General features: G+C 39.0%; 2 protein-coding genes across 3 annotated transcripts; one reads left to right on the top strand and one right to left on the bottom strand.

Moving 5' to 3' along the window:
* Nucleotides 1-3,257: 3,257 nt before the first annotated feature.
* On the bottom strand, nt 3,258-5,506 carry LOC114361405 (uncharacterized). Its single transcript, XM_028316404.1, has 3 exons — nt 5,000-5,506; nt 3,828-3,956; nt 3,258-3,262 (listed from the first exon to the last, which is right to left on the bottom strand). Exons 1-3 carry the CDS (start codon nt 5,118-5,120, stop codon nt 3,258-3,260), a joined length of 255 nt encoding a protein of 84 aa, XP_028172205.1. The 5' UTR covers nt 5,121-5,506.
* A 618-nt stretch (nt 5,507-6,124) lies between these two features.
* Nucleotides 6,125-22,665, top strand: LOC114361398 (uncharacterized). 2 transcript variants are annotated; one of them, XM_028316398.1, is made up of 12 exons: nt 6,128-6,360; nt 8,534-8,670; nt 9,355-9,498; nt 13,220-13,312; nt 13,743-13,848; nt 14,517-14,630; nt 16,409-16,588; nt 17,109-17,204; nt 19,064-19,195; nt 20,633-20,708; nt 21,152-21,318; nt 21,751-22,665. In XM_028316398.1, the coding sequence occupies exons 2-12, from the start codon at nt 8,534-8,536 to the stop codon at nt 21,880-21,882; spliced, it is 1,377 nt and encodes a 458-aa protein (XP_028172199.1). In that variant the 5' UTR covers nt 6,128-6,360; the 3' UTR covers nt 21,883-22,665. The 2 variants fall into 2 exon arrangements, with proteins under 2 accessions (XP_028172200.1, XP_028172199.1); XM_028316399.1 differs by lacking the exon at nt 14,517-14,630 and having other exon boundaries at nt 6,125-6,360.
* Nucleotides 22,666-23,241: the final 576 nt, after the last annotated feature.

The raw sequence follows: 23,241 nt of genomic DNA, 5'->3' as shown, positions 1-23,241 counted from the left end.
CAACCATTCGAAACCAAATATTACATACGCACAAGCGACAAAACAAAAGAACATAACAGGATCGACAACAGACATCAAGGACCCAAATAATTTCGGGGAAGTACTAGACGCCATGTTCAACAAATTCCAAAACATAATAAACGTTATGTTAGACAACATGATGGATCGTATGATCCAATTAATCACAAGCCTTATAAAGCTCCCCTAAATCTTCGAATAATCACCTGGAATGCCAACGGACTGACAGAACGTCGACAGGAGCTTGAACTTTTCTTGAAACTCGAAAGAGTTGACGTGGCTTTGATCTCCGAAACAAGGTTTACACCAAAAACCCACTTCCAACTTAAAAACTACATGGTGTACACTACAAACCACCCGTCTGGTAATTCACACGGAGGAACAGCGATAATAATAAGGGAAAACATCAAACATTATGATTTTGGGGAACATAAAACTGAGAAGATACAGGCAACTACGATCAGGATCCAAGATAACAAGACGGAAATAACAGTGTCTGCTATTTACTGTCCCCCTAGGCATACCATCACAAGTGATGAATTCAAGACTTACTTTAACACACTGGGAAACAGATTTATTTGCGGTGGAGACTGGAATGCTAAACACGTTTTCTGGGGCTCCAGGCTAACCACGACACGAGGTCGACAACTATATGTAGCTACGAATGACCTTAACCTTCATTGTGCTTCGCATGGTGTTCCTACATACTGGCCTGCGGACCCACAAAAGGTACCAGACCTCTTGGATTTTTTCATCACCAAAAATATCCCGCTCCAACAAATGAACATGGAAGAATGTACTGACCTGTCGTCCGACCACACGCCAGTAATTATAAATATTCACTGCATGTTCATTCCTACTGAGTACATACAAAGGCTGTATAACCACAAAACAGACTGGGACAAATACAGAACCAAAATATCAGAATCCATAAAATTGAACTTGCCATTGAACAACACAGATAGCGTTGAAACAGCTATCGAAACTCTCAATAAGCTTATTCACTTAGCTGTCAAAGAGTCTACACCCTTTCTAAGTCCGAAAGCAACACAAAATGCCCGCTACTCCAAACTCATAAAAGATAAGGTTAATGAAAGAAGACTGCTAAGAAAAATATGGCATTCTACAAAATACCCCTGTGACAAAAAAGCTTTCAACAAGGCCTCTGAGGAACTCAAACACATGATCTCCCAGGCAGCAAACGAGCGACTACAAAAGCAACTGGCTGAACTCACTCCTAACAAAGATACTAACTATTCGCTATGGAAGATAACAAAAAGGCTTAAACGACCGAAAGAACACATACCACCCATAAAAGCGCCGGATGGCAAGTGGGCAAAAACAGAACTTGAAAAGGCCCAAGTGTACGCTGAGCACCTAAAAACTATCTTCATCCCCCTACCAAGCAAAAACCTTGGACACGACAAAGAAGTCTCTGAATACCTAGACGCACCACTGCAGATGAGCTTACCACTAAAAAGTGTAAGCCCTAACGAACTATGGCGGGAGATTCTGAGACTACAGAAGGGTAAAACGCCAGGCTACGACTCAATCGACGCACAACTACTTAAGCAGCTGCCCAGAAAGGGCATTATCCACGTCGCGGCCATCTTCAATGCCTGTCTAAGACTAGCAATCTACCCCGCTCAGTGGAAAATTGCGCAGGTTATAATGATACCCAAACCAGGCAAACCTCTCCACGAAGCAAGCTCCTACAGACCCATAAGCCTGCTCCCTGTGTTGGGTAAACTCCTCGAAAAAATATTGCTAAACAGGATGCGCCCTCATCTCCCGGAAGTTATTCCTCCTCACCAGTTTGGATTCCGAGAGCAACATGGAACCATCGAGCAGGTACACCGTATTACGGATACTATAAGTCGAGCGCTAGAATGCAAACAATACTGCTCTGCTGTCTTCCTGGACATCAGCCAGGCATTCGACAGAGTGTGGCACGAAGGACTTCTCTTCAAACTTAAAAAACTGCTGCCTCACTCATTCTTTCCGATTCTTCGGTCATATCTGTACGGTAGATGCTTTGAGGTAAAATTCAATAGCGAAGTTACTCATCTAAATGAAATACTCTCAGGAGTACCACAAGGGAGTATATTGGGACCAGTCCTGTACTTGCTTTTTACCGCGGACCTTCCTACATATGCTGATACCATAACTGCCACCTATGCAGATGACACAGCCCTTCTGTCAGTTCACGAGGATCCCGGCACGGCGTCAGCCAACATACAAACCCACATCCATAAGGTGGAGGAATGGCTGGATAAATGGCGTATTAAGGTCAATCAAGGAAAATCTGTCCATGTGACCTTCACCCTGAGAAGGCAGACTTGTCCCCCAATAAAACTCTATAACGAGGAAATTCCTCAGGCCGAAGATGCCAGATATTTGGGTATGCATCTTGATAGAAGACTCACCTGGAGAAAGCATATCTGGACCAAGCGTAAACAGCTGGATATGAAAGTCAGATCAATGTACTGGTTGATAGGCCGCAAATCGAACCTCTCACATGAAAGCAAAATAGCTATCTACAAGACCATCCTTAAGCCAATCTGGACTTACGGAATCCAGCTGTGGGGTTCTGCTAGCAATAGCAACATAGAGATTCTCGAAAGATTTCAAAGCAAGACATTGAGAGCCATGCTAGACATACCCTACTACGTGAGCAACAAATATATACACGAGGACCTGAAGCTCGACACCGTCAAAAAAGAGATCGCTAAATACAGCGAAAGCTATCAGACGAGAATATCAACCCACGTCAATGAACTGGCATCGAAACTGGTGGGCACAGGAAGTATCACACACTCCAGATTGAAACGGCATAGTGTCCTCACACTTGCAGTGAGATTTGGGGAAACCAGATGAAAGGGATTCATAGAAATTCCTTCTGCTGTCAAGACAAGATCAAGATACCTCATCTGAATGGCTTATTGTGTTAACACAGATTGCCAAGTTGCAGAACTCATAAAAAAAAAAAAAAAAAATTATTAACAACAGTTTTCGAATCATGTCGCTGTTATTGTCGCAGTAAGACGAATAATCAAGTAAGGTTGCTTAAAGCTCAAACTATTCTCCAGTTTCAGTGAGCAATAACAAAATGAACTTTATTACAATGAGTGAGTATACTACATTCAGTTTCATTGTGGAAGCCCAACTCCTGAACAATTGCCAGCATTTTGATGATGTAATAAATCACTCTAACATAAGGAGATAAACATAGCATTATGTCAGTCTGTTGTATGTTTGTTATGTTAAGAATAAACATCCCTACAGAGAACCCAATAATAAAATGAAATAGTTGTTCCTAAAAAAACTAAATTGAAAACTTGTTTCTAAACTATAAGACAACAATTCAAACAAATCTGCATTGATTGTAGTGATATTCTTCACTGCATCTACAGTGATATTCTTCTGAAGTTATTTTTAAAACTATTTAAAAATTGAGTAAAGATTAAAGCGTGCTGTTTACTTGTCCATATATTAAAATTCAACCAATCATGATGTTTAAATCTAAGTACTTGAGTTTGAGTAACATTTGAGTGACGATACAGAACTTAATTTCCTTTCAAACCATGCTTATATCGGATTTGATCAGCAGTATAATTTTGTGTTGCTGAATAAAATATTTCATTTTCATTTTTTTTTATAATACTGAACATTATTAATTAACTATTGATAAAGGTAGCTGGAAGGCACTGGACGCAGGCCACTACCAATCGGGCAATATGGAAACAATATTAGAGGAGTGCAGTAGTGGACGTCCTGTGGTTGAAATGATTATAACATAATCAACTTACCTTTAGGGAATATAAGCACAACATCGGTCTGTTGTGTGGGCGTCGAGTGCAGCAGGAGCCGCCGCGGGTGCATCAGATGCGCCCCGAGCTGCCCCGCCATGGGCAGGCGGCGGCGAAGCTCCCGCCCGGCTGGTGGAAACAAAGCTATCATTATTTGATAATAATGATTTTGGTAAATAGGAAATTAAATTCTAATTAAAGCCTGGTCCGTGAGCACGTAGAATCTCGTCCAATGACCCCAAGCTACCCATCCTTATCGCTCGCGCGTAATTATATTGCTGTCGCGACTGTGCGACGCGCGCCTGCAGTGAGTGTGCGAGCGCGACAGCAACATAATTACGTGCAAGCGACAAGGATGAGCAGCTTGGGGTCATTGGACGGGATTCTACGTGCTCACGGACCAGGCTTTAGAATAAATTACGCGCCGAGATGCCCCGCCATGGGCAGGCGGCGGCGGAGCTCCAGCCCGGCTGGTGGAAACAAAGCTATCATTATTTGATAAAAATGATTTTGGTAAATAGGAGGATTCTAATTAGAATAAATTACGCGCCCAGCTGCCCCGCCATGGGCAGCTGGCCCTGCTGGTGGATACAAAATTATCATTCTTTTGTGATAATAATGATTTTCAGACATGTTTTGGTAAATAGGATGATTTGTTTGTTTAGTCGTTTCAGCTGAAAGACGTCCACTGCTGGAGAAAGGCCTCCCCCAAGGATTTCCACAAGGACCGGTCCTGCGCCGCTCGCAACCAGGCACCTCCGGTGATGATTCTAATTAGAATAAATTACTGTGATTGTGCATAAATGTAAGGCGGCGACGGAGCTCCCGCTCGGCTGGTGGATAGAAAGCTAACATTATTCAATGATTTGGAGACATGTTTAGGTAACGAAGATTCTAATTAGAATAAATTACTGTGATTATGCATGTGCATAAATGTAATTAGTAAAGGAAGATTGTTAAAATAAATAAAGTTAATTGTGCGCATACCTAATTAATTATAAGTTAGTTCAAAATATTTCAAATAAATGTGGGTTCTAAATAGTGGTCTGTAAAAACAGCTGTGAGGAATTCAAACTACATAATTTTATAAAAGAGGATTTACTTTGTTAGTAAATATTTTATGCAATGAAACAGATTATTCAACATGTAATAAACAATCTGCAATAACTTACCACTGTCCAACTTATCTTTTGCAAACTCAGCAAAAGACTTGTGTTCCTGCGGCGTCGAATGAGTGCTGCTCTCGCATTCCTCTTTCTCCGCAGCACCCAGTCCGCCGTCCTCGCCCTCCATGACTACTTATTAAGTTCACGATAGTATACACAACTACAACATACACAAAAGCCTACGAGACCTTCAATTTCTTACATCATCGACTACAATAGAAACACAAAAATGTATGATATCACCTTCCTACGACATTAAATGAACAATAGACCGATAAAGTATTAGAACCGGCGTATGTTAGAGGCATTAACAGCGGAATGAGCCTTTTATTTACGCGGTAAATAATTTATTAATTCATGACAAATTTTTTGCAACTCCGTCTGTCAGAATTCAAAATTGATTTTTGGCCGCCATTTTTGGTAATGGTGTGGCCTGTTGCAAAAAGTTTATAAGGCAAGTACACACTTACAGCTCAGTAAACTGTCAAAAAAGTAAACTGAATAGTCCTGTTAAATCAGAGAATGACCATGACCATAACCATATCAGTTCAGTATCACTTTATGTTTTCCTTTGTAGTCTATTTTGTACATTACCTGTGTACGTACAATCAATGCTTTTATAGCATTAAGATGTCTAAACATAAATTTAGTCTCAAATAATTTTGAAACCATTTATATCTTAATATCTACGTAAGCCAACTAAACGATCATCAAGTTATTGGTGGCTGTTTAATTGTCCTTGAGGACAACAAAAACTGACAACGACGGTCACACAGCTCACATATGGCATGGCATGGAGACTAAAGGCGTATCAATCAAGCGTCTCCATTATCTGAACTAAACTGCCTGCATGCATACAAAAAAACGTATCTTCAGTCGGAACACAGCCTTATAATTTGACATCGAAACTTTTTGACATAAGGTGTGTTTGGATACATTTACAAAATATATTTAGCATTTTTTGGCATAGGTTAGAGCTAGATAAAATATATCGAATGATTTCACTGGACGGCGCATTTCTTTTGTAGGCAAAATTAAGAATTAATTTGAATTCTATAATTACTTTCTCGTTTTCGCAATGCATTTATTTTAAAGTTCAAACGTAAATTAATTGACATTGCATCATGAAAAATATCCGAATACATTAAGCACTTCGGTCGGGAATTTCTACAGAAATTCAGATAGAAAATCGTTTTCATATTTTGCGCGATACAAGACAACACAACTGTGTGCGATGTGCGAGTGACGATGGAACTTTAATAAATTACAGCCAGACTTTCTCCTTGTGATTGAATAAGTGTTTTTTAAACTGCAGTGTTATCTTTCGAGTTTAATAAATCTGGTTCACTAACGATTCAACAAACAAGGTATGTGGATATATTATATTTTGACCTTTCTTTGTACTCGTAAATCGTCGCAGTTTATGTAAAATTGTACACGTTGTAATTTTATTTGAGGCTTGTTGTTTATCTTGTAGTGTTTTGTGAGCTGTTCCTGTAAACTACGCGTTATTGATGATGTTTTTCTGGTAACCCACTTTCTCGCGATAACAGCTGTTATTTCGTCACACCTTTTGCCAACAGCTGAGTTTTGTTTTTGAGGGTCTTATCAGCTAAAAACTTATTGTAGGTAATTATACACAGCCTTGACTGATTTTCTTTGAAGATGTTCCAAATTTTAATGTAAGGCAGTGTTTTGTTTTAACTAGGAGAGAGTTAGAAATTGGGGTATGGATTTTATTGATTTCATAATGTTGCATTGACCTTGCTTGTGTCTAGCCTATTTAACCTTTATGAAGGGTATTTTGAGTCCTAGGTATTCAGGGACAAGATGAGATTAGTCTATCTACTTATGTAGCATGATGAGTATATGGAACAAACAGTGTTTGGTCATAACAACTGAGTAGTCAATTTTTTATGAATCATATCATTAATCATAAACAGAAGTAGTTTTTACTTAAATAAATATTTATAAAAGTAAGAACACTTGTATTAAATCAAGTTTTCTAAGTGGTAATAAAATAATTATTCCATTTTATTGGCTATTCATTGATAGTTTCAGTCATTAAATACTTTTCTTAAAACTTGTAATTGTTTTTACTTGCATCATCAAATATTTGTACAGATAATTTTCATCCTTTCTTATTGCTTAACCTCGTAAGCCCGGATGTGCCTCAGAAAAACTTTGTAGTCAGTAACGCCGAGACATTTTCGGAGGTGACTTCGAAGTATCGCCGGATGTGCCATCAGAGGAACTAAAACTTTAGCGATAAATTTAAGTTCAAAAATTCGCGCCTATCGAAAGAAAAGAGTGATAGTCTATGGCTTAAAGTATTCAAAATCAGGTATCCGAACTTATTAATATAAAAAAAACAAAATGTCACTGTCAAATTATCATTTTTCTTTGACAAGGTGGTTCGTCCAAGAAGACATGATGTGCGATTAATTTTTTTTCTTCACGTAAACGTAGTTTAATTGCAAAACTGACCAGTATAATTTAAGTTAAAATACTGCTAAACAAGCAAAAAAATTATTTTTCCCAATTTGAAGTAGTTTTGTAAGATTTTTTTTAGTTTAAAAATAAAAGTTCTTTGCAAGGAACATTCGGTCTTGATGGTGAAAGTTTTATTTTTGTATATTTTTTCTATTGAGATGGGATTGAGTATTGGACTTTTAAAATTAGATACGTAAACATGGTTTACTGTTACGGGAGGGCACGTGGAAACGCATCTGAAGTCGCATCGGTAAGTACCTAGCTCTAAACTTAAAGGACATTCCTTTTTAATGTAGGAAGTGAATAATCTGGTAATTTTGTGTAGAAAATACTCCCGCCGTCGCGGTAGGTAGTGGCGGAAAGCGCTCCAATACACTCACACACACACATAGGAAACAGCAAACTAATTTAAAACGAACTTTAACTTTAGTTAGTCACAGAAAAATACCTATTTACACTACCTTCTTTACGTATCCTTCAGTAGACTATCCAACATGATAAGCGAGCGATCCGCGTAGCTCGATGGGTGCCCGTGCCACAATGTAAACGTATTGCATTATTGCGAGCCATAGTACAGTTGATGTTGCACGGAAAATATTCGCTAAAAATTCCACTTTCGTTTGTAATTTATTTTTTGGTGGATAATGCGTTTATGTAAGTCATAATAGATCACCTAAATAAATATGGCGAGTATTGAAATCAACACCCTGTATAGGGCCCCTGAAAATATGAATGCAAAAGAAAATCTCTAACATAGAAATTTTTTTACTCGAAGTGCTCGGCGTTTACTACTTCAAATTATTCGTTCTTCTGAAAGCACATTCGCCGATACTTAGAAGTCGACACAATTTACTCTTCGGTCTTACGAGGTTAAAGCATACTGATTCTAATTAACTAATAATTTTCAATATTTACATATTGAAAATTATTAGTTTTCACGGCCATAAAGTGGTTTTTCACACAAGTTGTTTAGTCCACAACCCGATTATAAAATGAATAACAATCGAAACAGCCAATTCAAAGATTTTCTCCATTTCCCACGACCAGATGTCTCCGGAGTGGGACACCTTGCCGCTTCTTCCGCTGAGGTGCATCCTGGAGCACCTCAGCCTGGAGGATGCCATGGCGGCGATGTCCACCTGCCGGCAGTGGCGCAGCGCGATATTACTGTACGAGGGACGCAAGTGAGTTTGTGACCTATACAGGGTGTTAGCTAAATGGGTATATGAGCCGACACTAGCCCATGTTAACATGGGCATATAAATGGTATGGTGAAGTCAGAAAATTGATATCTTCATTTTAATTTTTTAAATTTTCATACAAAATAAATTTTATAAATTCCGATTTGTTCGTTCGTCCGTTTGGCTCATATTCCCATTTACCTAGCACCCTGTGTAAATAAAGTTTGTTAAAACCAAAAGACTGCTGTGGGAATTTCAGAGGGTTCCTTTACTGTCATAATTGTTCTGAAATCATATCAAGCTAAGAACTGTAACATATCAACAATAAGTGTGAATTAGCAACAAAATATTTACTACTGTTGACTGTACTAAGTAAACATTATCTTATTAGAAGCACAGAATCATATTTCTTATTAGACTATTAGATCAAACTGGAAAAATTAAATATATGAAATTGATTTAGGTACACTTTGTTCTATGTTATCAATTGAAAAGTATTGAAAAGTAGACCAAAATCTACTGCATTTTCAACTTCATTAAGACCATGGATATGTGAAGAATAAAATAGCTTACTAATTTAAAATAGATTTACCAAATTTCTTTAATGGAGAAAAAAGCTTGCAAACAATCTACTAATTTTTAAACTTGCCTTTATCTCTAGGCTTAAAATACATTCTCAATTTACAGAGAGAAATTAGTACTAAGAGCAAAACAACTAGAGAAGAGCATGCATCTAGCACGAGTGTTCAGGAAACACACACGCATACTACACATGTACTTGGACTGCAGCGCAGAAGATACGGATGAGTTCATGAGCTACGTGCTGCCACAGTAAGTAATACTTATATTTGCAACTTACTTTTGGGGGATGATTTCCTCCCTTAGGAGGGGAATTTTAAAAATCCTTTCCGAATTAATTTCTATGAGTTGTCTGTTCATTGAATCTAACTTGAACTAACCAGTTTCAAAAACTCAATACTACAAATAAAAACTATACCTAGTTTCTTAGTTTTCATAAAACGTGTTATTAAGACTTTTATTAATTAGAAAGCCCTGAAACAGGTAAGCTGAGTTGAGTTTATAAACCTCAACAACAGAAACAGTCAGTATAAATCGTTACATTTTCAAAGCATCGTTCTAGCGAACATAATGCAGTCTCTGACATTGAAATAATGTTGATAAATAATGGATTAGAACCGCGTTGAATCAATACCCGTTGCCATAGCGTCATTGTGATGTAACTCGTCTAACAATGTAGTAGATCATTGTTTCTTAAACTTTATGGGGGACTACGATCCACGTACTTCTGTTGAGACCGTAAATTATCTTGCCTTTGATATTGCGTGGCATAAAATTCAGGCAATTGAAATCTTTTTCCGATAAAAAAGTTTGCAATCTAAGCACGTTTATTGTCTTTTTACGTGCCTAAATTATACGTGATAGATTTAAGATTATCGCGTATAGAAAATTACCTTTCATCTAAAATGCTTTCTGTGATTCTGATATCTATTAATGTGCGTGCTTATATGATTGATTTAGAATTCTAGACAAATCTGTCTTTCTTCTCAGATTTATTTTGTTATTAATTTAAAATTAAGACAAGTTTTTTATTGATTATTTATAAGGCTCCCGACTTTAATATGCACTACAAATCTGTTTTAAGACCTTGGTGGAGGCAGGAAGTCAACTACACTTCCAACCCTACCATATACACTTTCAATGCGAAAGTGAAAGTGCGCCTACGCGATTTGAAGTCAATACTTAGTAATTTCCTCGAGAATTGATTTATTTCTACTGTTATAAAATAAATACAGTGATTTATAGCGCCAATTATAATGTTTCAGCCTCGATTTACGCAGCTTGCGCTTGTCGCGTCAAAAGAAGCGGGCTTGCGGGTATTTGAAACATCTATTAGATATTTAAGATCCAATAGCTTCTGCCTGCGACTTCGTAGGCGTGAAAATAGTTGGAATAATATTTCCCGTTTTTTGCAACATTTTTCTTTACTTCTCCACCTCTATTGGCTGTAGGGTGATGTTATAGCCTAAAGCCTTCCTCGATAAATGGGCTGTCGAACACAAAAAGGACAAGTAGTTCCTGAGAACAGCGCGTCCAAGCAAACAAACAAACTCTTCAGTTTTTTAATACTAGTTTAGAAAGCTTCTGCCCGTGGGTTTATCTTTCTTTACCTTTCTGTAACTTGAAGTGATGACTGAAAATAATCGAACGCGGGGATCGAACCAGCGTTCCTTGGTTCATGAGTCGGTAGTCGCTTTGAATGTACCTACAATTTGTTTTCTGGGACCCCTAAAGATTGAACCCAATGGGGGTCTTAATTTAATTGGGCATTGATGCCGATTGTATCGATTGCAAAACACATTACCTACGTGATTCATTGGCCACGCTGTATTATGTGATTATGACATTGTTTTCATTTTCATTCTGATACACTATTTTATCAACTACGTGGGTGGTTTATTACGTAGTTTGACAACGTAAGGCTGTGTTTTATCTGGAATCGAGATAAGGTGCGCAGTTGGCTAATAATAGAACTTTTGAATGGGCGCTGACTGACGTTAAACGTGACGTTAGAGGTGCTTGCAGTATTTGTAACTATAGGTCTACTAGCGCTCAACTCAGTCAATGGCTGAGATATGGCAGCGGCACTGACACATTATGACGTTACAGAGCATACACATGGAGGAGATCTGAAGTCTCGCTGATGTTTGACTTCCCAAAAACACACTCCGGTGCCGCTCTGTGCCTCAGGCACTAAGTCCTATACTGGCGACTGACTGAACCTTTTTCAAGAAAGAGGGAAAGAAAAATAGTTCAAACATAATAGTTTCAATACCAAAATGGCCCTACTCAGAGTGTATCATGTTCTACAGAATATGACGCTGGTATTCTGTAGGAACCATCTTGAAAAGAGCGTCACCAGACGATTGAAGATTAAATTGTTCTTCATTTCGACCTTATGACAAATGACTTAAGTTAAAATAATAATGTTTACTGTATTCCTTAATAATATAAACGGTTTGCTTATGATGATTGACTGAAACAACCGTCTCGGCTTCGGAGAACGCGTTTTATTGAAATCAATTGCTATTTGTCACCGCTATTCTGTGTATACCTACACAATAAATAATGCATTAAGACCGTCTCGTCTAGCTAAATAGGTGAGTAGTTACTAAGATTTTCAATCCTAGGTGGGCATAAATACGTAAAGAAATAAAACAAATGATCAAATATGTTTATTTATCAATAAAAATGATGTGCTAGCAACTGTATCTATGTAATTGCACAATCAAATTTTAATATTGTTCACTATTCGCTGATGTCGTAGATATACTGAGTATTTTTTACTTATTCATAGCAAAATCTGTCGAGTGAGTGGTTTGTAATAACTCGTTTACATGATTACTAAAAAAATTCCTTTGCATACAACAATTTGAAGCCAACTTTCATTTCAAGATAATTTAGTATGGTAATTGTAATTTCATACCAATTGCATAATATGATGCGCAGAGAAAGTACGTGGTTTTTACGTGATAATATGATGGTAATTTATTTAAAAATATAACACTTATAAGTATAAAGGCACTGGGTCTCTATCAGAAGGAACTCTAGGGGTGGAATCTCCATAGGCGTGGGTTAACGGGCAAGGAGATAATATCTTGGATGGTTGACAATCACTTTTCCTTCAATTTAACGTTCCACCAAACTCAACACGCTTTCAAAGATATAGTTCCAAAATACTGGACTGTCCTGTCGATGACATTGACAGTGGGGCGCCACCGTCAATACCGGATCGCTGGTTCAGATTTTTGCCATGTTGGAAACCATATAGTTGAACGATGGTAGCGCCCCCCTGTCATTGAGTTTGGCGGGACAGTTCAGCGTGGGTCATCTATAACCTCGCAGCCGCCTGCTCACACTTGACATGACACAACTGATTGACAGTTATCTTTTTCTGCGCATCAGTCGGGTGTTACGTTTAGGAATCACAAACCTTCGACTCTACAGATTTATACAGATAACATAATATTAAGATTGGTACTATTAATCATCAATAATAATTTGCAGCATCTGTGTCCGGCGCCGACAAGTACGAAATATTTTTAGTAAATTAAAGCACAATTACACAACTAATTTGAGTCAAAACTTACAATGTTAAGACATTGCATTTTTCTGAAATAAGTGATGGCCAAATCTTCCATATGCCTCTGGTAAATTAGAGAGGGTCGTGCTCCAGCACTGGAGACTAAATGACCTGATACTAGGTGGACCGACGATCTGGTAAAGGTCGCGGGAAGAGCCTGGATGCGGGCAGCGCAGGACCGTGCATTGTGGAAAACCTTGGAGGAGGCCTTTGTCCAGCAGTGGACGTCATTTGGCTGAAACGAACGAACAAACGACCTGATAATAATTTTGATTGCCAATGATATCCATTCAACAATAACTCTTCCTCCCTGGAGAGAAATAATGTCTTCCACTCTAGTTTATTTGACTTGTGTTACAATTATTTATTTAATTTTTCTTTTCTTTACAGATTCTTTGACTCAGCGAAACTTCGCGAAATAATATTCATAGGACCAAGTTATATACAACAGACACATTTAATGCCAGTTATTAAGATAAAGCGGTAAGTAGTTTCAAGTGTTCAACCCATAGAACTCCGGCTAAGTCTGTCTCCTTTCACTCATACAAACATACATTGTAATATTGTAAACATAGTTCGTGAAAGACAAATCAAACTATTTTTTATTAAAAACACACTAACATCCTCTCATCCCAAATGCATCGCAAATTATGTCACTCAGTTATCAGACATCTGCCCTCCCCACAAATCTATATTCTTCAAAGATTCCGGAATTTTGCAATCTCTTCATAAAGTGAAGTAGTTAATACAAAAAACGAATCGAAGAGATTTCGTAATTTATTAAGAATGTTTTTCTACTAGGCTTATCTTAAGGCGATTGTAACAGCTAAGATAAAGCAGCTTCTTTAGCAAACTGTATTACTTATGAATGTAATAATGAAGTTCTTTTACTAAGAAAACTGTTTATTTTCAGCATAATGACAGAGAGTTTGATCTACAAACACTTGCATTGCCTGGAGAGGTTCGGGATGCTCGGCTGCGAAATGGGCATTGCGAAGGTCGACAGCGAAAAGATCACAGTAAGTTTTATTAAAAACAGTAATTTTATTTAAAGGATCGTTTATCATTCTGGCTATGTGATCTGGCAGAATAGGATAGGACCACCCCTATTAAAGGATAGATTAAAATTATAAACAACCACCAGTGTGGAGTAGGGAGTTAAACTCACCATTTTCCTATGGTAAATTAGAGAGGGTCATTTATTGTGAACTGGATTAGAACGTCCCACTTCAATTTACCAAATACAAATGGAGGAATGGCCTACACTCGCCACGTTTGAAAACTCCCTTAGTCGCTTACGACATCCACACTCCACAGTAAGCGTAGTTGTGGACTGTGGTCCTATTCTATTCTGTTGAAACCTAGCTTTAATATTTTTAACATCAATGAGGGTTTTCGCGTATGAAAGATCCGTTAGATGGCGGGACGTGGCTGTGGGGTCTGACTGCTGCGTGATTGGTGGATTTTGACATATCTGTCAATGTCATGTTAAAAATAACCAATCATGCAGCATTGGTGCGATGTGGAAGTCATTGGGGGAGGCCTATGTTCAGCAGTGGACGTCCTGTGGCTGAAATGATGATGATGATGCAGCATTGGACCTCGCGTCTACGTATTGCCATCTGGGGGATTTGTCATACGCGAAAACCCTCATTGCTTAAAATCTTAGTCTCTCTCTCTCTCCTAGCACAAGCACCTGGAGTACTACTCCCGGCCGCTGTCCTTCAGCCACGAGGCGGCGCCCTCAGACACGGTGCTGTCGCGCTGCAACACCGGCTTGATGGTGTTCTCGGCGCTGCAGGTGAGTTGTGGATTAGGGCATGCAAACCGGTTAACCGGATAACCGAAAAACCGGATAACCGACACAATTTGGAACTCGGTTTTTGTCAGTTATAAAACCGGGTTTTTCGGTTATTTCGGTTTTTCTTCTACGATTTTAGATAATTTAATAACTCAANTAAATACCGGTGTGATTTAAATGAATTTGGTATCAATTTAAAGTTAAAAGTTTAATCTTTAACATGGTGCTAAGGATGATAGATGATACCCTTTCCCACCCTTTGAGTCTCAGTAAAGTTGTGGTGCTTTACTGAGACCTCCTATGGACAACTTGAGAGAACCAGAAGAATCACGATGCACTGTTTTGCTTCACTTGTCCACACCCATGGACGTTCATGAACACTCAATGGTTAATAATCCACCATTATTACACATTAATAGTCGCCCACACACGAATTTGAGGAAATAAAACAAAATCTTTTCAAACTAGAATATAAAAGAAATAAAATGATTTTTATTATAATTTGCAGCATTTTTATTTACTTACAAACAGTCGCCCCAAAAAACCCGAAAAACCCGAAAAAACCGGTTTAGTTCGGTTTTTAAAAATAAACCGGCCAAGTGCGAGTCGGGCTCGCGCACAAAGGGTTCCGTAGCAGCAACAGTTAAATCAACCTATCTCAAAAACTATAAGAGATACTTTGATCAAACCAAAAATCGTTGAAAGAGTTAATTAGCATGCATCACCTCTATTTTTTTGAGAATTTTATACCACGTAGTTATAAAAATAGAGGGGGGGGGACATACTTTTTACGACTTTGAGAGCTGATATCTCAAAAACCGTTCACTTTAAGAAAAATGTTTTTTAGAAAACTTTATATCATTTTAAAAGACCTTTCCATTGATACCCCACACGGGTATGTACATCGAAAAAAAACCCCTTTCGCTCCCTCTTCCCCTTTCGCTCCCTCTCCCCTTTTCGCTCCCTCTCCCCCATTCGCTCCCTCTCCCCCTTTCGCTCCCTCTCCCTCATACGCTCCCTTTCCCCCTTCTCTTTCTATTTTACCTCTGTTTGTTTCCCCTCTCTCTCTCTCTCCTAGCACGAGCACCTGGAGCACTACTCCCGGCCGCTGTCCTTCAGCCACGAGGCAACACCGGCTTGATGGTGTTCTCGGCGCTGCAGGTGAGTGGATAGAGTCTCTCTCTCTCTCCTAGCACGAGCACCTGGAGTACTACTCCCGGCCGCTGTCCTTCAGCCACGAGGCAACACCGGCTTGATGGTGTTCTCGGCGCTGCAGGTGAGTGGATAGAGTCTCTCTCTCTCTCTCTCTCCTAGCACGAGCACCTGGAGTACTACTCCCGGCCGTTGTCCTTCAGCCACGAGGCGGCGCCCTCCGACACGATTTTTTCGAAAATCTTTGAATGCAGTCCTCTTTCTGTTAGTTAAAAATAAAGGAATGTTTTCTTTCAGTAAAATTTTCTATCTACAGTATTATGAGTACTTTCCCTCCAGGTGGCATTACAAAATTCCACCAAGTAGTAGTGTCAAACACTGGTTGCGAACGAGCAATAACATGTGGGACTGTGAGAACGCTTACGTATATCTCTTAGTACACACTTACAGGCCTTACAGTAAGTTGATCCTGCATGTTTCAACGTGGCAAGTGACTTCACGAGATTTCAAAAACTGTATTTATTTCATGGAAGATGTACTTACCTATTTAGCTTACTCCCCATATGCCAATTTTAATTCCATAATGACTATAAAGTTTCTAATTTATTTATATTTATCTTCCACAGAGCGTGATAGTAGACTACGAGCACATAAACACAGAAGCCTTAGAGACACTATGTGCTTTATCCACGTTCTCTTCGCTGACACTGAACGTGGGATATCGGCGGCAGCTGCCTTATGGGCGATTGGACTGGCCGCGCGTGCACGAAGCACGCCGCGCGCGTTTGCGAGTGCACGTTAACATTGTAAGTGCTTACTCTAATGCAGTGTTTTTCAACCTTTTTCATGACACGACCCCCCTAGTATGAAAAAATATTTGGCGACCCCCCGACCGCTCGCTTTTTTCTTCATGCATTTTATAATGTTACAATGATGTTGTAAGAACCGATTATTTCAATCCATAAGTACAACATTTACTTATGCATTTGCATAATTTTCGGAAAAATCATTATAACTTTTCTGTTTTTTTACTGAGGTAGTTTTTACGACCTCTCGCGACCCCCCTATAGAAGCTTGGCGACCCCCCAGGGGGTCGCGACCCACAGGTTGAAAAACACTGCTCTAATGAATGTCAGACATCAATAGCAAACATAGGCAAGCTTCAGCGAGACGAATAATTGTGAGACCGCTATGCTGTTTGGTGTCAGACATTTTTTGTTAATTTTGGATTGGATGTCAGACATCACTTTGACTTGTATCGTGTGCGTTGCTTGTATTTACAGACATAATTTTGAGTTTATGTTAATGAATGTTATTTTGTTCCAGGTTTCTCTGCCCCATACAAAGTTTGATGAGGTTATCGAGAATGTTCTTGTGGAGGGCATGACGCTTGTGTCATTGAAGGTTTTGTTCTGCAAGGCGGTAAGTATTCTTTAAAACCATACTGAGAATGTTAATATGATGTGTAATAAAACTTGCCATTTGTTAATTCGATGGCCTATTTACATTCGATTCGATAACTGAGACACTGTCTGTAGCGGGGGGAGGGGTGACATATGGTGTGACAAGCACATCTCAATGAGGGTTTTCGCGTATGAAAAATCCGCCAGATGGCAATACGTAGACGCGAGGTCCAAATGCTGCATGATTGGTTATTTTTGACATGACAATGACCAATCACGCAGCAGTCAGACCCCACATCCACGTCTCGCCATATAGCGGATCTTTCATACGCGAAAACCCTCATTCAAGTCCTCTCAAAAAACACCTTCCCGTGCCACTCCCATAGTTCAGGCACTGACTCCGTTATAGTCTAGATATGTAGTAAAATGATAGTCTCTTGTCCTAAATTGACTGGCAATACAATTGTTCGTTCGTTTCAACTGAATGACGTCCACTGCTGGACAAAGGCAAAGAGATTTCCACAAAGATCGGTCCTGCGCCGCCCACATTCAGGTACCTTCCGTGAAGGTGAAGGACCAGATCGTCGGTCCACCTAGTGGGAGGCCTGCCCATACTACGTCTTCCGGCTCGTGGTCGGCACTCGAGAACTATTCTGCCCCAGCGGCCATCAGCTCTGCGAGCTTTTGACTTACCTGTAGAGTTTATGATTTCACTTCATCTTCATCGTCATTATCATTTTAGCCATAGGACATCCACTGCTGAACATAGGCCTCCCCCAATGCTTTCCATGTTGATCGATTGGTAGCGGCCTGCGTCCGTTCAGCCACAGTATATATATGAGCTAAAGCAGTACGGAAACTAGGCCCTTTCGTCAAGATTAAATACCTACACTTCAATTGAGTGTTAGGGTTGTCGCGCGGAGTCGTCCGCGCGCGTCCCTTTATATCTGACGTTTTTAGAGTGACAATGATATCAGCTCATTGGCTATAACGATACCGTTTTTTAAAGTTTTAGATTTTTCACCATTACCAGTACTTAGTTTACAAAAAAAATGTGTAAGGTAATAAAAAAAACGTTCAACAATTCAACATAATACGATGTCTTTATATTTTGTTAGTTAGGTATAAGAAGTTACATATAAACTAGCAAATCAAAATCAAATCAAATTACTTATAAAAATGGAGCAGATAAATTGTTAAGAAGCTTAATTACGTAATCAATTAAGCATTTTATTTAAAAAGTAATATTAAACTATTTTCACCTTTATTTATTATAAAGTTTAAAAACGCAATACACTCGTGGTATGTTTTTAAAACTACAGCGGACAGCGCATGCAATAAAATTATTATTAAATTAAAAACACAACGCGCGCGACACCCGCGACGGATGGACTGTGAGGTTCGCTTAGAGCTCGTGTAAAGCGTGCGTCTGCGTGCACAAATGAGTGTGATTTCGAGCGTTTGTATGAAGCTTCCGTACTGTTTGATTTATCTACTGTGGTTCAGCGCTTCCCTGCTACCTTTACGCTGCGTTTTCTGGTACGCGGCCTCCATTCCAGAACCTTGCTGCCCCATCGGCCGTCAGTTTTGCGTACTATGTGCCCTGCCCATTGCCACTTCAGCTTGCTAATCCGTCGGGCTATGTCAGCGACTTTAGTTTAAACGAATTTCCCCATTTCTGAGGTGGAATTGTGTAAAACAATCGTAATCATTTGACAGTTCATAACGTACGATTATTCTGTCAAACGCTTTGTTTATCTGACTTTATCGTACGTTATGAACTGTCAAAAGATTACGATTGCTTTACACGATTCCACCTCTGATTCGATCTCGCAAAGAAAGTAATGATTTCACTTAAAAACAATTAATTACTTCCAGATGTACCCAGCCCTACTCGACCACTTGGTAGCGGTTCACAAGGACACGCTGGAGGAGCTGGTGTGGGCCGACTGCCCGTACAACTCCAGCGACGTCTACCACCGCTACCAGCGTAGCCTGGGGCCCGTGCAGGTAAGAAAGAAAAAATATGTTTATTCAGTATCATCGATAATACGCTAGGCCCAGTTTTTTTGGTTCATAATTAAAATAACCAATTGTTAAATGCTACTAATGTTGGAGTTCGGAGCGTAAGAAGGAAAAGACCACGAAGATTACCACGGATTTATTTTAGAACATACAGCACACAGAGACTACATGAGATCGAGTGATTGATCCAGAAGTCTGGAAGCCTTACATTGACAGTGGAGTGCCAAATTCAAATATTCAAATATGCTTGCGTTTAACCAAAAAGTTTCTAACTTTCCAACAATTCTAATGGTTAAATATTAACAAAATGTAAACTTATAGTTATAACATGTGCTAAAAGTCAAGCTAACCATTCTTCTTCTTCTTGTCCTCTATGGCTATTGTGTTTCCACGTTTGCCAATGTCACGAAAGCATAGCCATTACACGGTATATGAAATTATAAACCTTGGGGTTGAGTGCTACTAGGTATAGTCTAGCGTGCAAATCTAACCATTGTACGAAAATCATTTTTTTTTCTGATATTTAACCACTTGTCATTTGACATGTTATCTGTTAAATTTGGCTATTGGTTATTTTAACTACGAATCAAAAAACTGGACCTTAGGCTAAGTTGCACTACACCTTACTTTAACTTTGACATGTACGTCAAAAATCTGTCAAACTCCATACAAAAAAGCATCGTTTATTTGTTATTGTTACGGATGAATAAGGTGGTGAAACTCAGCCTCAATCTACAATAATAGTTAAAAATCAATTAACGTAAAAACCTGTCGAGTTAACTGCGCACCAGGCAGCCGTGACATCACATCGAGTCTGGTACAGACGGGGCGAACGCGGGGAGGCGTGCGAGGGAGTCGCATTCCAGCGAGGTGCGCAGTTACGGGACTATTCCCACCTCTCGTTCCCACCACTGCAACTCCTGTGTAGCCAGGATCTACAGCTTGACCGCCACAAAAACCCAACCAATGAAGGTCAAGTTTGTCCCGGGGGAAAGTTAAACTGTCATTGGACCCGCAACGAAATTAATCAGAAGAACATAGGAGGAGTTCGAAATTAAGGTTCGACTTCCCTCCATTGCAAAGCGGATGACAGGTGACAAACAAAGGTTTAAAAACCTTTAAGAAAAAGATTATGCACCACGGACAATAAATTAAATTAAGGGGGCCTATCTTATGAGCAATTAGCAACTACCTGCCAATAATATTTTTCACAAAATCGCTTAAAAGCACGGAAATTTTTCCTTGTCGCGACAAGATCGGTGTAATAAATTGCGGAAACAGATGTATGTTGTATTGAATTAAGCATTATATCACGTTCATGTTTCCAAAGAAGAGAAAGAGGTGCGCAGTTAGCTTGATCGGGTTGTAATAAGAACAGGGTTAATAATAATTTAAAAAATGAGTTTTTTTTTTCGTTTTTAGTTCCCCGTGGCCAACGTGAATCCCTTCATCATACTGACGTGGCAGTGCACAAATATAAGGCGATTGGTGATACACGGTAAGTTTAGTTGTCTATGGATAGAAGAGTGTGAGAGAGGAGGTTATATGGTCAGATAGTTGACGAATGGTATCCACGATGGTATCAAACGTAACGACGAAAGATTTCTCTTGGGGTAACATAGGTAAATAAAAAAATCATGTAAGCTGCCTTTTCTTCACCGGGTCAAATCTTGCAAGATGAATTGACAATGATGTTATGGAGCCGAACTGATGATAGGATGGCCATAAGAAAACTATTACTAAATGATGAAACCCTGTCAAGTTCGGGCTCGTTTGATTTGTTTTGACAAGTACTTTGATTTTGTATAATGTCCAGGGTCTGATCTGATGATGGAGCCGGAAGGTGGCCATAATAAAAGCTTGTTTTTTAAAGTTTTTTTTGTTGTCAAATAAAGTTTTTTCTTCCTTTCTAATAGTATTTATTTTTAATTTGTCTTACAGGCTACTGGATGTGGCAGTACGACTTGCTAGGCTTCGTGCGTTTGCGCAGCACTTTAACCTCTATAGAGGTTTCGGCCATCTACGAGAACCAGGAGACTTATGGGGACACCATCCCGCGAGTACTGATATCGGATGAGCCTTTACCGCTGCACCCGACGTTTGTACGGGTAAGTTACGTAATATGAACCATATCACTTTGCATTAAGGTCCAAAAAGGAGAACCAGGAGGTCTACGGAGACACTATCCTGCGTGTGATGATATCTGATGAGCCTTTACCGCTGCACCCGACGTTTGTACGGGTAAGTTACCTAATATCAGAGTAAATACAAATGAGTAGGTCATCTTCATAGAAACGCACCGAGCGCGGTTTGTATGTGAGCAATACCCCGCTAATCCACGCTGCTGGACGTCTTATAGCTGAAGTCCTGTGGTTTCGGCAGAGTAGAATAGAATTACACGCATTCTTCCCGTGGATGTCAGTGAATGTATTGTACATATTTGTACTCTGATATGTGCATTTATGAAGTCTCACATAAAAATAATGAAATAAACGCAAACCATACTATTACGAAACTAAACGCAACCATTTTTTCGTTAGGAAATGAACGAGGAAGGAAAGTACACATTTGTGCCAAAGACCTGGCATCAATTGCATCCGGGGCTGCGTGCGCGGTCCACGCCTCAAGATCGCGCCGCCTACACCGTCTGCGAGACGCTCGGCGTCACGTAAGTGCCTCGCCGTAGTACGGCCGTAGCGGCGACCGTAGCGGTGACCGTAGCAGTAGGACTACTCCGTAACGCTTGCAACCAGCTGTATTCGTCTCTCTCTCTCTCTCTCATTCCTAGACGCTGGCGACAGCAATAGACATCGCGTCACAGAGTAGGCCCGCTATAGCCGTATGTAGCGGTCGCTGTAACGGTATTCGTAGCGTAGTGATGTAACTTGAAATTTTTAACATGTGTTTGACACACTACTAGAATATTTTATTTTGTTCTTTACTTTTCTTGACTTTATGACTTCAAAATATACAGAAGAAGAAAGCAGCTGTAGCAGCTAATTTTAAATGACACTCGCTGTAGTATTTTGATCTATTTCTAATGATTGTCTATAAAAATTATATCTAACGTGTGTGTGATCTCTCGATTAAAAACTTACTGTACTTATGAGTGTTAATAGTGTCATAGAGTAACTTTACATTTGATATTTCTATAATTCTATTACTACAAACGGTTCCTTTTTCTTGACTGTGAGTGTGCCTAAAAACTACCTACTTAAAACCAGCATAAGGCTGTCTACCTTTAGAAAATTGTTAAGAATTTCGAGTTACAACACTACTCAGGCAATATCGCATAAAGGACGATGCCAATTCTGTACTCACCTTTTTAATAGTTATTTTTTAACGGATCAGAAAAAATCACTGTGGCGATACATTCCAAATTCTGCCTGCCAAAATTATAATTTTGCTATTTTTCAAATACTTGTACTATATTGGTCTATTACTTTTTGAAGAAAAACAGAACCAATTCGTAAAATGTCATTTTTCATTAAATTGCTCATTCATTAGTATTTAATTGTTCTCTAAATATCTCAGTATTAAAGTGGCTTCCAGACTTAATCGAGGCATCGTCCTTTATAACAATTCGCGCCAAATAACGTTAATAACTATAACAATATCTAAATGAACGTGAAAAATATCAAAAATATAATATATTTATAATATTTCACGATATTAATGTTATTTAAATGCATCAGTTTATTTTAATGTGTCTGCTATATTAAAAAACAAAGTAATACGCAAGCTTTAATATTTGCTTGAAAATAATATTGAATATACACATGCCAAGTATGATATACCAAAATTATAATAATATGCACTGTATAAAAAATAGTAGCAGACTCATTAAAGATAAATGATAAATATAATAAACTACTTAACTACGAAGTACTAAAAGAGTACTTCGGACAACAATATCTCAAAAAAATGTGATGATTTGACATCGATGAATAAGTATTATTGAAGAATATCTGAAACACAGCAACTGACTGTAATGTGTTTCTTGACTTGACGTTTTGAAATATTTATATATC

This window comes from Ostrinia furnacalis, unplaced genomic scaffold, assembly GCF_004193835.3.
Source record: "Ostrinia furnacalis isolate ACB-3 unplaced genomic scaffold, ASM419383v2 OfSCF5688, whole genome shotgun sequence".
In the NCBI taxonomy this organism is placed as follows: domain Eukaryota; kingdom Metazoa; phylum Arthropoda; class Insecta; order Lepidoptera; family Crambidae; genus Ostrinia; species Ostrinia furnacalis.
This window is presented reverse-complemented; position numbering and strand designations above follow the sequence as displayed.

Bases quoted from the DNA above. Each gene is read 5' to 3' on its own strand.
- LOC114361405 (XM_028316404.1), bottom strand. From the start codon at position 5,120: ATGGAGGGCGAGGACGGCGGACTGGGTGCTGCGGAGAAAGAGGAATGC. The intron at 3,957-4,999 runs GTAAGTTATTGC...TGTTTCCACCAG, and splicing joins AAAAGATAAGTTGGACAGTG to CCGGGCGGGAGCTTCGCCGC.
- LOC114361398 (XM_028316398.1), top strand. From the start codon at position 8,534: ATGTCTCCGGAGTGGGACACCTTGCCGCTTCTTCCGCTGAGGTGCATC. The intron at 13,849-14,516 runs GTAAGTTTTATT...TCTCTCTCCTAG, and splicing joins TCGACAGCGAAAAGATCACA to CACAAGCACCTGGAGTACTA. The intron at 20,709-21,151 runs GTAAGTTTAGTT...TTTGTCTTACAG, and splicing joins AAGGCGATTGGTGATACACG to GCTACTGGATGTGGCAGTAC.